This window comes from Aristolochia californica, unplaced genomic scaffold, assembly GCF_029961685.1.
Source record: "Aristolochia californica isolate CCGP_79_NKW_82.1479 unplaced genomic scaffold, dmAriCali1.0.hap1 SCAF_12, whole genome shotgun sequence".
NCBI classification, from domain to species: domain Eukaryota; kingdom Viridiplantae; phylum Streptophyta; class Magnoliopsida; order Piperales; family Aristolochiaceae; genus Aristolochia; species Aristolochia californica.
In genome coordinates, this window is record NW_027181793.1 from 22,961,615 (window position 1) to 22,978,315 (window position 16,701).

Here is a 16,701-nt window from a genome sequence, read left to right on the forward strand (position 1 = left end):
TTTCCAATAGTCATTATTGGCATCGGTTCGTTGCATAACCTTAGTAAGGAAAACATCTTTATACCATCTAAAATGGCTAAGTGTTTTACATCTAAGATTTTGCAAAACCTCTCATCCCTTATCAGTAGTGGACATCAAAGTGCCAATAAAATGGTGGACAATACATGAAATCAAGGTATAAACTGCATCATCCTCACCTAGGTAGGCTTGGCCTGCTTCAGTTTTGATAACCTTCTTAGAATTGTAGATTTCATGGTGTTGGGCAGGAGTAAGGATGTTATCCCACCAACCTTTTAAGTGTCCAGAAAATCCAGCAGTTATCATTTCTGCTATTCCTTGATCTGAATTCTTATGTTGTCTACAAATAGTAGCATACATAAGCATTCATCTACAATGTTCTAAAATCTGATATTCAGACATTGCATCTATGTTCCATTCATATATGGATCGACCATCATAAGCTTTTTGATCCATATAAGCATTTTCTTCATACAATAGGTCCTGGGGTGTAGGCCTATGGTAATAGATCTTGCGATTTAGATCCCAATCCCGAGTAGATTCCTTAGTATAATTTAATTTGTGGATACTCGGTTGGTTTTTAATCATTTCCTGAAGAATTTCTTCAGTCTGAGTGATATGAGTTAAACCCAAATCTTGAAGATCTTAAGTTTAACCTATATCAGAATCAGAGTATGCTGAAAGAGTTAAATCTTCAGTATTATTTTGCGATAAAGATCCTTCATGAGAATCTTCATCCGATGTTTTGTCAGCTTCCAAAACATGAAGTATGGGTAAGTGTTTTTGGATGTGTTGACGAACCACATTAGCCGATGCTTCCGGCGTCTTTTGGGCTTGTTTGATTTGATATTCAGAGAGATTTAACTTGCCAAGCCTTAATAACAATTCTTCAACAACCTCAGAGTTGTTATCTATTTTAAAGTTCCTGACTGGAACCGGTGGTTTGATGAGTGGTTTCCCATCCATCAACAAAGGTAATTTCCGAGAAGATAAATCATAAGGATTTTGACAATATTTCTCAGAGGAATCCTTGTCCAATAAATCTTCCATACGTGTCAGCTGTTGGCTGATAGTTTGGAGATTTAAATTGGTAAAGTTGTTTTGTCTTCTGATTTGTCCCATAGGGTTTATGGTAACCTCAGGATTGACAAAAGCAAATGCTTCAACAAATTCAGGACTTTTGCCTGAAGGACTTGCAAATTCAAGTCGGATTGGATCAGTAGGAGGATGAACTGATCTGATATTGATGCCAGACATAAGATGTCATTCTTTCGTTAAGGTAGAAAGAGTGGGAGCATTGGAAGAAACTAAGGGTCGTTTCTCCGCTTGCTTGAGTCTGGTTTACATGAACCAATCAACAAAAGACATTATGACCTTATTTGTTTCCAAATAAAGATAAAAGTCATTTGACAAAGAATAACAGGCAGAGAATGACAAAGTTCTGATCAATAACCAAATTAATCACAGTATGCCACCTTTGATGGATGACTTTGGTAATTTGATTCAGAAAAGAAGTTTCAGCTGTCTTTTCTGGCAGCGAATGAGTTTGTTCATATTTTTGTTCAAGTTTTTTATATAATGATTTTAATTCTTTTAATTCTTGCTTGATATTTTTAATTTCTCCTTGTAATGAGGAGATGGTAACATTATGTTTTGAAGACATAATCTCTTCAGAACGATTAAGAATTTCCTTCAAAGAATAAGGTTTAACTCCTTGACTGGGAGTACTCTTTGAAGTACTTTGAATTTGATCAAGATATTCTTTAATTAAATATCTCTTGGTTTATTTAGTATAGATTAATAAAATAATTATAAAATTAAAATTAAAATATTAATTTTATTAATTATAAAAATAGAATACTTTAACAAAAACATTGACTCTAGATTCTTAATTATTACTCTTAAATCAGTAATTCAATATAATATTAAAAAGTATAATATAATATAATAAATAAATAAATATGATATTTTATTAATAAAATAATACGAATATTTACATTAAAATCCAACTGAATTACCAGTGTAATTCGCTTAACTAGTGAAAATGCAGCTTTCACTCTCCACTTTTACACAGTGGACTAACACGCCGGCAATTTAAGAAAAAAAATGGGCGGGAAGATTCTATGATAGACGAAACTCAAAAAGAGGGGGAGATCAGAGGCGAAGATCGCTGCCCTGAAGAGCCTTGGTGAGAGACAAAGAAAGAGGAAAAGTTTTCAGGTGATCTTCGCAGCATTTCTTTCATTGTTCTTCTTAGTCACTAAAACTGTGTAATTGTTGTACTTTCCTGTAGGTCACTGGATCGAATATTAAAAATGATCAGTCTGGTCACAGTCTATCTTGCCCCTCTGAAATTTGCGGCAGATTTCGGTCCAGAAGGCATAATATTTCTGGAATCTGATGTTTCGCTACTATATCGTTAGTCTGGAATTCTGATTGAAACTTAATGCATGGTACAGATCGGTTACGACAGGGTAGTGCTCCACAGCTTTCTGAACTGTCAGCCCCACCTTCGTTGTTACGTCTTTGCCACAGCATTAACATTCTAACGGTTTCTTCAGCGATCAATGCGTTCAGCATTAGTGTTTTACACATTTTCCTCTCCTGATGTCTCTACATTGTACGTAGCCGCCAATCATCAGGCAGTGATCAACGTTTCTGCAGTTACCTTCCTCTAAAAATTATAAATCATATCTGCATCCATATGCATTCAAAGTGGTTAATTGCCGAATATCCCCGACTATCCATCCCAAATTTATCGACGTCTACGGAAATTTCTTTTAGATATAAACTTTTACCTTTTTGTTGCGAACTTCATGCTTTATATTTTTCACAAATGTTCATGTTGTAACTACGTAAGAGGTTCCCATTGATACAATATGCAGTCTGCAGATGATAATTCTTTCTGTCTTTAGCTTTGTTAGATCATTTTCGATTTATGGGCTTGGGTAATGTAACTCTCATGATATATATATATATTTTTTGGGTTGTAGATTTAATGGGCTTAGAAAATTACCATGTGATAGAGCTGGTGGGGGAAGGTTCCTTTGGTAAAGTGTATAAAGGAAGACGGAAGTACACAGGGCAGGTTCGTATCTTTTTAAATTAGATTTTGATTAACTTCCAAATATAAAGATCTTTCTTTGGGAGCAATCCTTTTGTTTGTCATTTCTGTTACACTACTATTACACCGACTGCAGATTGTTGCACTGAAGTTTATTCTAAAACACGGGAAGAGTGAAAAAGACATCCACAATCTGAGACAAGAAATCGAGGTATCTTTTGTACTTGCATCCTTATTCTAGCAGATGAATTTATCAGAGTCTTGATTATTGTGCCTTACTATTGATAAAATGGCCTTTTTTGTTTCTATTGAATGTCAACATCTAACACCTATTGAAGGTCATTAGTGCTCCTAACTGGCTGCTAACCCCCCTGCTACAATTTTGTGAAACTCAGATTCTAAAGAAGTTGAAGCATGAAAATATAATTGAAATGCTCGATGCCTTTGAAAGCTCTCAGGAGTTTTGTGTTGTCACAGAATTTGCCCAGGTTTTTTTCTTTTCTACTTGTTTTGAGTACTTATGGTTGGATTGGTTTGATAAAATAATCTATCACATGCATTTTCATTTAGTGAAACTATAGTGCATGAAGAATGTTGCAAGTCTTCTCTTTTGATTTTGTAGGGCGAACTCTTTGAGGTTATTGAAGATGACAAGTGCCTTCCAGAGGAACAAGTTCAGCTAATTGCTAAACAGTTGGTATTTTTCCCATCACTTGTAGCTTCTGAAGTGATTCATGTCATTTGTTCTTTCAGTCTTGGGTTTTATTTTGTGTATTTTGTTATGCCCGTTTGCATAGTTTATATTTTGCTGCTTTTCAGGTTAGAGCACTGTATTATTTGCATAAGAATCGTATTATCCATCGGGATATGAAACCACAAAATATTCTTATTGGGGCTGGATCTACTGTAAAGGTTAGCATCCATTCATTATCAATGTTGACCAAGTGGTTGTATTCATAAGTTACTTTGGTTTTGAAGAGAGATGAGTTAACAGAGGACGAGAAAATTTAGCCTTGTTTCTTTGAGTGGGAATTTTCTTCTTAACTGAGGTGATGGAGCCATGTCAACCTCTCCATTCAATACTTAAGTAGCTATCATGTCACAGGTTCTTCAGCATGTTGAAAAAAGCAGTGATTAAAACTGTTTTTTTTAAACATAGTATCTTCTGCTCTTTCTTTCCTAATTCATGGCCAAATGTTGCCACTCATAGAAGAAATGTTTTTGTTCTGGTTTATGTGCAGCTTTGTGATTTTGGATTTGCCCGAGCAATGTCAACAAACACTGTTGTCCTGCGCTCAATTAAAGGTGAAATGTTCAATGGATATTCTGTTTTCTATGTTTCCTCTCCACAGATCAATTCTTGTGCTTCTTTCTTAATTTGGTGGATGTTATATACCTATATATTTGTAACCTGAGTTAAATCACATTTCTTTTCTGCTGTGAAGTTTCAAACTGTTTGCATTTTCTTTCATGGTTTAGATCCCTTTAAAAGTCATGGCAAGTTTCCTCAAGTGGTTACAACGCTTCAAGTTCCTGTTTCTAGTATTGTTCACTCTTATGCATTTTAGGTTTAGTTTGCAATTTTTTTTCTAAGCAAACTACCATGCTTCCAATCTAGGAAACTTTTTTAGCTTGTAGATGGTTCAACTCCCGGAGTTATGGCATTTATACTTAAATTATTTACTCTCCCAGTTGGTGCTTTTACTCAGGTACGCCTTTGTACATGGCTCCAGAATTGGTGCGTGAACAACCATACAATCATACCGCAGATTTGTGGTCTCTTGGGGTTATTCTGTATGTCCTTTTTTTTAAACTTTGAAAATGTCATAAGATTATTGCAAGGGCACCCAGCAACTGTAATGGGGGAAAATACATTTATCTATTTTTTTTGGTTTAAATTTCAATGATCACAAATGGGACAAAATATGAGCAATTAGGCGAACTATATAAGCCACTTGGCTATTAAAATTGCAACTTTGAAAACATGGTCATTAGTCATGATGCTCTATTCTGTAAAGTGCCTTGATACTATCTCTATATTGATATGAGGTTTGAGCTGCAAATTTGGCAGTTCGTCCTTGGTCTTCTTCTCATTTTTGTCTTTTGAATATCTACTTTGATTCTTTTATATAATAATAAAAAAATTGTGGTTAAGATTTTCTTTCATTTTTTATTTGTAATTAAAATGAACAGGAATAAGGCTTGTTATCAAATTTGTGGGTTTTTTTCTTCTATGGAAGTATGGTCAGTTCATATACAAGGGTCAATAATTTGGTGTATTTTCATCGACGAATAAGCGACTAATGTGTGGATTGATCATTAAATAGATTGATCTCCCCATGTTCTCCTACATATCTCTCTTCTTTCTTCTTTTTCTGTGTTTTCCATTTCTCATTAGCTGTAATTTGAATTCAATTTTAAATGGTTTCAACTAGCAATATTAGTAAGATCCAAAATCCCGAGATTACCAGTGCCCCACTGGTCAAATATGGGAATGCAGATTAATCATTGTACGTAATACCTCAGTAAAGTTAGAGGGTTGTGACTTTATGGAGTAGGCTGTTTCTTCTCGTATCTTTATTGGTGGGGACGGAAAACTATGGCATCTTCATGGTTGAGCAAACAACCCTCTAACTTTGGTTTTCTGCTTTTCTATTTGATGATCTAGCTTTTTGGGCCTTCTCTTGTAGCCGTTTATGTTATCCTTTTCTTGCTTAGTAAGAAGTTTTCACCATTAAATTTTTTTTTTTGTACACATTCATCTACATCTCTTCTCAAAAGTCACATAAAATCATATGCAAACAGTAAAAAAAACAATATTGTCTTTGTCATTTGTAATTATTTGATGATAGCTTGAATAGCCGTAGGATGAAAGTTAAAACTTGTGAGATATCTGACATTTGCAAAACTGTAGAAAGACATGTGCTAGTTTTTCAAGGCATATGCTACTAAGAATTGTTCCACATAGATCTAAGTTAGAAAGATCTTGTGCTTATTACATGGACCTTATAATTTTGGCTAGTCATTTAGAGATGGACTTGAATTTAATTTTAAAAAAGTATCAGAGCAGGTACATGTGGCCTCCACCCAAAACTGTCCATGTCTATGAGCCATAAAGAGCACCCATACGTGAGAGAGAATGTTAAGAATAGTATCACATAGATTCAAGATTAGAAGGATCTTGTACTTATTATATGGGAAGGGGCATCCTAACTTTTGGTAGTTATTTTGAGATGAACCTGGACTCAGCTATAACCTATACAAATTAAGACCATTGGGCAATATGGTACCTGATGTTTGAATGAGTTAATTCATAAAGTCAGATGACTTGGGCATAAACCTGCTGTTGCTATAAACTAATAGGGAAAATTTTGAAAAATGAAGGCTGCAACATGACAACTGATGAGTTTTGTACAGTTAGGGCTACAACATGTTCACCTCATGTCACACATTGATGGCCCTGAAATTGCTGAGAGATTTGCAAAAGGCAGGGTCAAGATCATAACTCAACTGTTTTATATTTTTGCTGGATGTGTTTCAAAAAGAGAATTTATTGAATTATCTTTGTGATCGTGCTATTTTGGTTGAATTTGGTGAAAGAATGCAAACCCTTTGATCGGTAGCTGCAACTGCTCTCATATGATTTATTTTATCACATGGTTCCATCCTCCATTGCATCAGCTCAAATTAAGTTTTGAATGGAAGTTTTGAGCAAACTGGTGGTCATAAGTTGTGATGGGCTATTTTGGTCCTTTGGGTGTAATTGATTTGCTGAAATTAGTGCTTTCCTTTATGGGTCGAAACTCTATAGGAACTCTTTCTCACTCTCTTTGATTGTTGAAGGAAACTCTATAGTAATTTTCATGTTAGACTTGGACCAATCTCAACATCATCGGTTACTTAGGAGGCCTATTGCTCAAACTTATAATTTAGATTCTCAATTAATTTTAGATGTACTATTTTACTTTTACCTATGCTCACACCTCCTCTCACATCTAGGCTTGATAGAATAGATGAACATATATGCTTGAGATGTGTACTACATAGATGGGACATTGGACTTGGGCCTAGGTTTTGGTACTATTGAGTGGGAAAAAGTTTCACATTGAAAAATGGGAAGAAAAGTTAATAGGTTATAAGGTTGAGGTCTCCTAAGTGGCTAGTCATTTTGGGATGAAACCGAACGCAACCCCAACATCCTATAATGATATCAGAACAGATTATGTATGTGGGCCAATGCCTAGTCTCTGCTGTCCAGGTTATCTGTATTGTTGGCTCCATGAGATAGGAGTTTGAATGTTGTGGGCTCCATGAAGTAGGAGTCTGTGTACATCGTTGAGGGTTTGTGCCCACTTCTCAGGCCCGTCATGTGTAAAGCCTGACATGAGAGGGAGTGTTGAGTGGGAAAAAATCTCACATTGAAAAATGGGAAGAAAAGTTAATGGGTTATAGAGTTGAGCAATAATCCTCCTAAGTAGTTAGTCATTTTGGGATAGAACTGGACTCAACCCAACACCCAATAGGTACTATGTTAAGCCCATCCATCCCAAAATGATTACCCATTTTAGGAGGCTTATTAACCAATTTATAAACCCAACAAGTTTGCAAACCATAATAGATGCTGGTCACCTTGTCGTTGAAGGTGATTTCTCAACCGTCATCTCTTGGAAATTTGGTAAATCCTTCCATCTTGGCGTCTTTGTCATGATTATGACAAGGTAGTTGTCCTTCTTCATGTGTTACAGTCTTGTGGATACATATTTTAGAATCAGCTAATCATGTAGCAAATTGTTTAGCAAAATCAGGTGCATCTAGATCTTGTGTTTCTGTAGGGTTGTCAATCCCCCTTGGGGCTTGAGAATCTCCTCCTTGCTTCTTTTTCTGTCATTTCCATGTTATTATTAATTAATTATTGTTTAAAAAAATCCCTCTTACATTCAGACCTAATAGAACAAACAACAATTGGAGCATGACTTTGATACCATAATTTGGCCTGGTTCTATCCTAAAATGATTAGCAACACAGAGAGTCCTATTGCCTAAACTTTTAACCCAATTCTTATTAAAAAAATTTAACCCTTCGATAGTTATTTTAGATGTGAGACTCCGATGATTACTTCTACCATGCCAACAATAATTATTTCTGAGGGAGCAGGAAAATGCAAGATTTGGTTTCTTCCATGGAGATCTCTCGATAGTGTGTTTCGTGGATGATCACTCAACTATGGATAACCTTGCTACAGAAGGTGTTTCTTGTCAACACCTTCCATCATGAGTTGGTGGCTTCCGTATTAAGCTGTTTTTTCTTTTATGTTTCTTTTTCTCTTTGATTTTTGGCTGAGCTGGTTGTTTGCTTTTCTCTTGCTGTATTGTATTCTGTACATTATTGTAATATTATTCACTTTTTTTTAAAAAAAAGAAAAAAATACTCATGTTTGCTTGGCACCGTTATAACTCCATATTCCAATTTGTGAACTAGGTATGAACTATTTGTTGGTCAGCCGCCCTTCTATACAAATTCAGTGTATGCACTCATTAAACATATTGTAAATGTAAGTCTCCTTCTCTCTCTGTTTTTGAAAATAGTTGGAGGCTGTTGTATAAATGCTGAATTTATTGACCTTGCTGTGGCAGGATCCTGTTAAATATCCAGAGAACATGAGCGCAAGCTTTAAAAACTTTTTAAAAGGCTTGCTAAGCAAGGTAATTAACTTGATTCGGTCACCTTTGACTTTCTACATGTCATGGAAACTGCTCATGTGCAGATTCTTTTCATTTTCAAACAAAATAATGGAAGCAGGAACCTCAAAAAAGGATGACTTGGCCTGCACTTCTGGAACATCCATTTGTGAAAGAAAGCCCCGAGGAGCTGAAGGCGAGGGTAGTGTAACCTTTGAGTCTATCACTTGCTGTCTTTTAGATGGTCCAGGAGATATTTTTATCTGCTTTGTTTGCTTTAGAGCAATTTGTTATCAGTTGATGTGTAGTGTACAATACCCAGGAGATCCGGGCTGCAAATGCTGCCACAAGGGGATATGATGCAGCATGGAGAGGAGAAGTAAAGCATGTACTTGATTCAACTCTAGGGGCCTCTCCTGTGACCCCTGAGGGTAAGATAATTATTTTAATTCTTTTCTGTCTTAAAGTTCAGTTATCCATTCTGACACACTTTGATTTAGGTGGTAGACATCCTGCTTCAGTTGATGAAAGTGACAATTCTCAGAACCTTCCCACTGATATCAAGGTTGATGATCTCTGCTCTGCTGTAAATGATGCTTCTATTCAAGAGGACTCCTCTGGAGTTATTGTTTGTCCAGGTATAATTCCTCATCGCTAAGTACCATAAAAGTCATTAGTCATTTATATTCACTCTGTATGCACTGCTTGAATTCCACATCATTTTCATGGAGCAGTACTAGATTGTGCACTGCTATAAATGGGACGTTGAAATTCACAGAGACGAGTTCAAATATATTCCTTTTCTCTCAACTAAAAGGAGTTTACAAAATTAACTATGTTAAATATGCTTTGCACTTTTATCAGATTCTCAAGTTCTCAATAGGTTCGAGAATAGCTCCAGAACAATCAAAGGAGCAATCAGTATTGGTCAAGATAGTGAAGCACTTGCACTTATTCTACAGCCGTTGAAAACTTTGCCCGAAGAATCGGCAAGTTCGTGCAGGTGAAGTTGCTTTTAGTATCTCTTACTGTTTCTCTTAGGAAGAAGGAAAGTAGAATCTATCACACTAAAAGCCATGTCTCAACTGTTTGAATATAAATGCTTGTGGTTGTACTATGGTGGCATGGCCAAAATTATGAGCCTCTGACTGGAAAAAATTTGCAATGACTACTAACTTATTTCTTGGTCAGTATGGCACGAACCAATGGACACATGACTGTAAACTACAACAGCAGCCAATGAAGCAGAAGCTTAACAACTATACTGGTTGTTGTCCAACTTATGCTTGGCTTTTTAGATATGTAGTTATGTGGTTGGAATATCACCAAAAGCCACAGTAAAGTAACCAAAAGCTAATCACTAAACTGCTCATTGAGCCAAACGTTTAAGAGGACAAAGTTGGACTTTAGGCTTAGTATTTTGCCTTTAAATCCTTTTCTGTAATATTTGTGCAGGGATGTTTTAGTCATTCATGTTAAGCAATCCCTGGGGATTCTAGCAAACATAATTGAAGCTGGGGCCATTCAGTCCAGTGCAGTACTAGATGACATGATATGCACACTTGTCAGAGTCGTCTCTTCCCTGATTAACACAGACTTCTCTGATAGTAATAATGTCTTAATAGGAAAGGTAATTTAGACTCTAATGTCTCAAAGTTCTTTGCTTCACTTTAATACTTCTGGAAGGACATTGATCTATGATCATCCGCTTAATCCTGAATTGTTCAAGGCTATTTTAATTTGTGTGTTCTTGATTGGGGTTCCTACTGTTTTTCAGTTCCTTTCGCTTCTAAGGAGATTGCTGGACAGTAGTGGAAACAAAATGGCTGATTCTTATGTTCGGCACTGGACTGCTGTTGCTCAACTTTATCCCCAGGTTCTCATTTATAAAATTATGAAGAAAAGCTTCATAATCTTTTTAAATATTTCTCATAATTTTCTATCTTCCAATTTGGCAGGTTACTTTGTACTCAAGAGATGCATCTGGAAGAGTTCTTTATGAAACAACAGCATGTGTTGCAGTCATGTTAACCAGAGTTGCTTTGGGACTCAAAGCATTCGTGTCTTCTGAAAATGGCATTTCTGCCCATTCTCCTGTGAGAGAGATTTCAGAAGAGATACTAAGTAATGCTAGGACATCTGGCATTGTAGATTTATTATGTAATTGTTTAATAACTTTGGGTTCTGGCCTAATGTCTGGCTCTTCAAGTTTGTTTCCTGCTGCAAGAGAAGCATGCAAAGCCCTTTGGGCTTTAATGGATGCACAAGGAATTTTGGCCATGCAAGGGCATAGCCATTTATTTCCATTGAACTCTTTGCACAGCCATGCACATGATGGCAGGGTTGAGCATCAGGGCCTGCTGCTTGAGTCAAACTGGGGTAAACTGGTTGAAACTGTGGGGAGAGCATTCCTAAAATCAAAGGCATTGCAAGTTGCTATATGCTATTGCCTTCAGCAAGGTGTAGAATCTTCACTAGCAGCTGCAATTCAGGTGCCCTTTTCTAACTTTTGCTAGTTAAACACTAATTCAATCAAATATTTATAAGCATGCATTGGTGGTACAATGTATGACTAACTGTGGTAGACTGAACACTTCTAGTTGACGGTCATTGGAATTCACATTTGCTCTTTGTCGTTCACCCATTATTGTAGTAATTACAGTGGCTCCTTCACTTTTTCAGATCATTTCAAAGATCTCATTATGTGGCAGCTCAGTCTGCCAAGTACTGTGCGGCTTGCCAAATTCTGCTCCAATTACTTCTACTATTGATGGGGGAGGAGAAGGAACTGTTGTCTCAGGAATATTCTCTGTATTATCTTTATGTGTTTCATCTTCAAACAAAGACTCACCAACTGGAGAAGCAACAAACCAGAAATCCAAGCTATCTAATCCTCACGTTCTTGTGCTTCATTCTTGTGTTGCTCTGGCAACAATTGCACAGTGCTTGAAATATGTTGGAAGAGGTTCTGCGACATGCATGCTGACCACTACTGCAAGGAAACAGCGGGCTCGACTTTCACTCCTGACTCATCTTTCTTCATCCGATGACAAGTTGGCAAGTTCCTTACAGTTGCATTGTGCTTCTGCCATGCTGGCTCTAGCATCTCTCATATCCCTTGAAAATGAGGGACCATTGAAATCGCCCATCTCTGAGACTGCATTGGCCTTGATTCCACCCACGGCAACACTGCGAGCCCACCTACGACTTTCATTATCTGATGTAAGTAGCATGGGTGGTAAAAACAATAAGGTTCTGTCAAACATGCTTGGCTTTAGGGATGGGTGTGTTGGTTTATTGGAGACAAGGCTAAGGTGGGGGGGTTCACTTGCAGTTGAGCAAGCTTGTTCAAATGGCATTCCTCAGCTTCTTATGTATTTGTTAGCTGCTTCCTTGCAAGGGTCAGATGAGACAAGGGACCAAGCTGGGCTATCACCTGTTGGAGTTGTTTGGACTGTTTCTTCAGTATCCCACTGCCTCATTGGAGGTGCTTTCCGGGAGATCTTATTTAGGAGAGAACCCATCAAACTCGTTAGTAGTTTGATTTCTGAAGTGCATCTGGACATTTTGAAGGGCTGGAGTGGGTCAGGTGGCGGAAATGAAGGGATTAAAGATCTTATGGATGCAGTTATCGATCTTTTGGCATTTCCTTTTGTCGCTGTACAGAGTGATCCTGGTTTGCCATCTACTACCGCATCCGTTAATAGTGGTTTCATTCTGAATATGGGGGCACCTTGTGGAAGAGTTGGGGTAGAAAACAGCGAAATGGTGAAAGAAATTCAGACATGCATGCCTCAGTATGCCAAAATCCTGCTGGAGGTTAGAACTTAACATCCTCTTTATTTTTCCACATAAGGAATATTGAGAATTTTAGCAAAACTTAGGTATCATTTACAGGCGGGTTTACCAGCTTGTGTTATTAGCTGCTTGGAGGCTTTGGTGGCAAAAGATTTGGCAAGACCAGTGGCTCTACTCGCCAAAATGACAGGCTACCCACCTTTGGCTCGTCAGCTTGTCAGGGATGGCCTGCTAGATCCAAAGAAGGTGGAAAAATTGTTTGGCACTTCAAGCCCGAAAATGGTTGTTTTGGACACTCTGATGATAGTCTCTGATCTTGCTCGGATGTCAGTAGTAAGTATATCAATCTGTTGCATAGGTCTTTCTGTTTGAATCACATTTTCTGAATATTCTTATTTTTTGTCTGAACTCTTCTTCTGTAATACTAGTTTTGGTAGTACTTTTATGCTTTCTCTCTTCTTATTTTCCCTAGACCTTTGCATTTTCATATTGCGTGATCTAACTGCCATGAGAATGCAATTTTTGGGAACAATGAAAACTTATAATGTACACGTCCTTGGAATATTGTTGTTTGCAGGAATTTTATGAAGTCATTGATAAAGCAAATTTGCTGGAATTCTTTAAAGAATTTCTTTCTCATGAAGATGGAAATATACGAGCAAAAACTTGCAGTGTCATAGGCAATATGTGTCGACATAGTGATTACTTCTACAGTTTGCTTGTGAGTATTGAAAACCCATGATATCCTATTCCTCATATGGCTGCCATTCCTATAGACTTTTTTCTGAGTCATTGATCTTTCCAGGCAAAGCATCAGATCATTCGTCTGCTTATTGACAGATGTGCTGATTCTGACAAGCGAACAAGAAAATTTGCATGCTTTGCTGTAAGTTCCCTCCCCCACCTTTCAGATAAATTACTTCTCTTTTAGAAGATAAGGATGCTAGTTGCAACCATTTACTGCTTATGAAGAGTGAAAATCTATTTGATACAAATCTGTTCTTTTTTTTGAAAGGGTGAGAGAATGCCAATATTTTCATTAAAATTTCCAGACTTTTTATTTGTCTTGCAAAGTTTAAAACCTACTGGTGACATCTAGTTTTCTATTTGTACATACAATGACATTCGTGAAACTTGATAGGAGCACTACTTATCTTTCTGGTATGCTTTTTCACATCAGTTAATGGACATTTTGGTGAGTTCTAGCCAAGCTGATCATAATTGGCAGAAAGCTTTGATGTGATAATGAGACCTATCTAGCTACTTATGAGAACAAGGTTATTAATTTTATATCTAGACTAAGTCACTTGTTTGATTTCCAAAAAATGACTTTTATATCTAGACTAAGTCACTTGCTTGATTTCCAAAAATTGACGTTACTTGTTGTCTCCACAAAATTGTAATTTCGATTTTCTTGGTTGCATGATTTTCACTTCTTGCTTACCTCATTCTTCTTGAAGGCTACTTTGTTTATTTTCCTGACCTATGTATTATTTTCTTCTTGACCACACCCCAAATAACATAACCACATGTGGGATCTGCTGCTTTACTTGATTCATACGATGAAACCCTGCCTAGATTAGTGGCCTTTTTGTTATCCATTCGTGCTTGGTGTTGATGCGAGCCCATTGTCTTAGTTTTTCTCTCTCTTTCATATTTATTTATTTTGTTATTATTATTATTTTTTAATGTTGAACCCTAATCCCTGGTGAGATTTGGACCCAATAACTCTCACCAGAAACCCCCTATGTGGTCCTTGAGCCAAAGGCCCAATCCCCATCTACTAGGGTTTGTATTACATAGAATCTCTTTGATTCTTATTCTTACCCCACTGAATGATATTTATGTAATATGGTTGACCCAAATTTCCTACTTCTAATTGGTGTTTGTGGGGGTTTACTTGTATTCTATTGGAAGTGGGTCAATACATTGTCTTAGACTAGTAGTCCATTCACTAGATATTGTCTATTGTACTCTTTCAACGGGTTGGCCTAGTTGAGTTTTATAACAAGAAGTTGTTGAGATGTGGGGCAGCTTTACGTCATTTTCATGATTATTTGGTAGGACTCTCAATTATTGGACTCTGGATGTGCATGATTCTTGAACATTTTAATTGACCAAGGTCCATGCATTAGACATTTTGCATGGAGCCGAAGTTGTTTTGCAAAAGAAAAACTCCTGAACTTATTACAGTTGTTTACTAAAAGTGAAACTAGAAAGTTCTTCCTATTTCATGTAAAGATTCAACATTTTCCATATCTCTTACCCTCTCATCACTCATCTTTCTTGAAAAAACGAGCCATGTGTATGATGTTTCTGTGGGAGGACTTGTGTTCTTTTTAAAGGACTGTGTTTTGTTTCTCTTTCCAGGATATGGAACTGCACTGCTTTATGCAGTTTTTTCCTACGGCTGTAGACATAGTCGCTTAGGCATTATTCTTCTTGCACTTGATTTATTGAAATAGCAGTTATAGAAAACTTGATGCAAAAGCTATTGCTATTTGTCCAGGTCGGAAATGCTGCATACTACAATGACCAGCTTTATGAGGAACTCAGAAGATCAATACCTCAACTCACTAATCTGTTGCTTTCAGCCGAGGAGGACAAAACCAAAGGAAATGCGGCAGGTGCACTCAGCAATCTTGTGCGCAACTCAGCCAAGCTCTGCCAGGACATTATTTCAAATGGTGCATTGCAGGTATGCATGTGGCTTGTTCTGTGTAAGAGCAGGCTAGGTGTTTCTGTATGAAATGGAAACCAGTGGATATGCTTATTGACAAGCTTCTATTGACACCCCTTTCAGATTTTGTTATTCGTGTATTTTGGCATTTAAGTCAGTCTCCATAGCCATACTAAGTGGAGCTCTGATTCCATTTTGGTGCTTTTATTTCAGGCATTGCTACAACTAGCTTCCGATTGTTCAGTGGTGGCCTTGAGCCCCAGCAGAAGGGAGACAGTTAACGAATCCCCACTAAAGATTGCACTCTTCTCACTGGGAAAAATGTGTAACCATGCACCTTGCAGGCAATTCTTACGAATTTCAGAGCTCTTTCCTGTTCTTGGATGTCTAAGAAAGTCCTCTGATTCAACTATTGCAAATTATGCTTCACTGATCATTAACAAGGTATCTGAAGACTGAAGCATATCAGCTGTTGATTTTGATGCTTATACGTGATTGGGGGATATACTTGTATTGCAGTATAAGGCATATATGTATATAAAGAAATCAGTTTTTGCTGTAATCCATGTGTTGAGTTGGCTAAGGACAGCGTGCCTAGGAGGAGGATTTATGTAGTTGAATTCTTGCAGGGATAAAATATAAAAAGGATGGATTGCCATAAGTGATCTGAGCATATAGATGATAGTCCAAAATTTCCTTTCCCATATGAGATATTAGGAAATAAGAGGTGTTAATTTACTTATTCGATTTTTATTTATGGTTTATTAAATAAGGTAAAATGGAACAGTTTTTTTCTTTTTCTTTTTAGGTATTATGATAATTTTGTAATTGTTAATTTACTATTTATTAAATGGGACATAATGGATGAAGGGTTGATTAAGATTAATTGAATAATTTTTTTATTTAAATAAATATATTTGAAATAACATAATTTTATGCAATATTTTTTTAATTTTTTTTATTAAATGTTTGAATAACATTTTTTTAAGCTTCTGTGTATATTATAATAAAATTTGTATACTTTTATGATCTTATAAATATATAAGTTGTTTTTTTATTGTTATTTCATCTTTACATATAAATAGATAAAAATTATATGTAAACTAATTTTACTCAATATATCAATAATATCATACGGAATTTTAGTAAATTACTCATTTAAAAAAAAATATTTAAGAAAATCACCTACTCAAAAACTTAATTAGAAAAATACCCAACTTTGCCGATCTGTGTCACCATGCTATCTGCTATGTTACCACTAAGATTAGTGGGTACCCGCAACTAAGATAGTCAAGTTTTTGCCCTTCTACATTTTTTATATCTTATATGACCGAAATAATTTTTATTAAATATTTTTAAAAAATAGTTAGTTTAATAAAATTCCCAATATCATATGCGGATATGTCAAGTATAAATGAAACATTACAGAGAAAAACGAATTCCGTTTACGGCCATATCTCACA

At 36.4% G+C, this 16,701-nt stretch overlaps 1 protein-coding gene across 3 annotated transcripts; it reads left to right on the forward strand.

Annotated features, from left to right (window-relative positions):
• Positions 1 to 2,156: 2,156 nt before the first annotated feature.
• Positions 2,157 to 15,800, forward strand: LOC137945487 (serine/threonine-protein kinase TIO-like). Of its 3 annotated transcripts, none has more exons than XM_068791390.1 (23): positions 2,157 to 2,238; positions 3,012 to 3,106; positions 3,219 to 3,293; positions 3,478 to 3,570; positions 3,705 to 3,779; positions 3,902 to 3,994; positions 4,324 to 4,387; positions 4,792 to 4,876; positions 8,561 to 8,633; positions 8,716 to 8,784; positions 8,882 to 8,962; positions 9,083 to 9,191; positions 9,261 to 9,398; positions 9,625 to 9,763; positions 10,216 to 10,390; positions 10,538 to 10,636; positions 10,719 to 11,252; positions 11,443 to 12,579; positions 12,658 to 12,891; positions 13,136 to 13,279; positions 13,364 to 13,444; positions 15,068 to 15,256; positions 15,452 to 15,800. In XM_068791390.1, exons 2-23 carry the CDS (start codon positions 3,017 to 3,019, stop codon positions 15,695 to 15,697), a joined length of 4,023 nt encoding a protein of 1,340 aa, XP_068647491.1. In that variant the 5' UTR covers positions 2,157 to 2,238; positions 3,012 to 3,016; the 3' UTR covers positions 15,698 to 15,800. The 3 variants fall into 3 exon arrangements, with proteins under 3 accessions (XP_068647491.1, XP_068647492.1, XP_068647490.1); XM_068791391.1 differs by lacking the exon at positions 2,157 to 2,238 and adding an exon at positions 2,486 to 2,492; XM_068791389.1 differs by lacking the exon at positions 2,157 to 2,238 and adding an exon at positions 2,526 to 2,638.
• Positions 15,801 to 16,701: the final 901 nt, after the last annotated feature.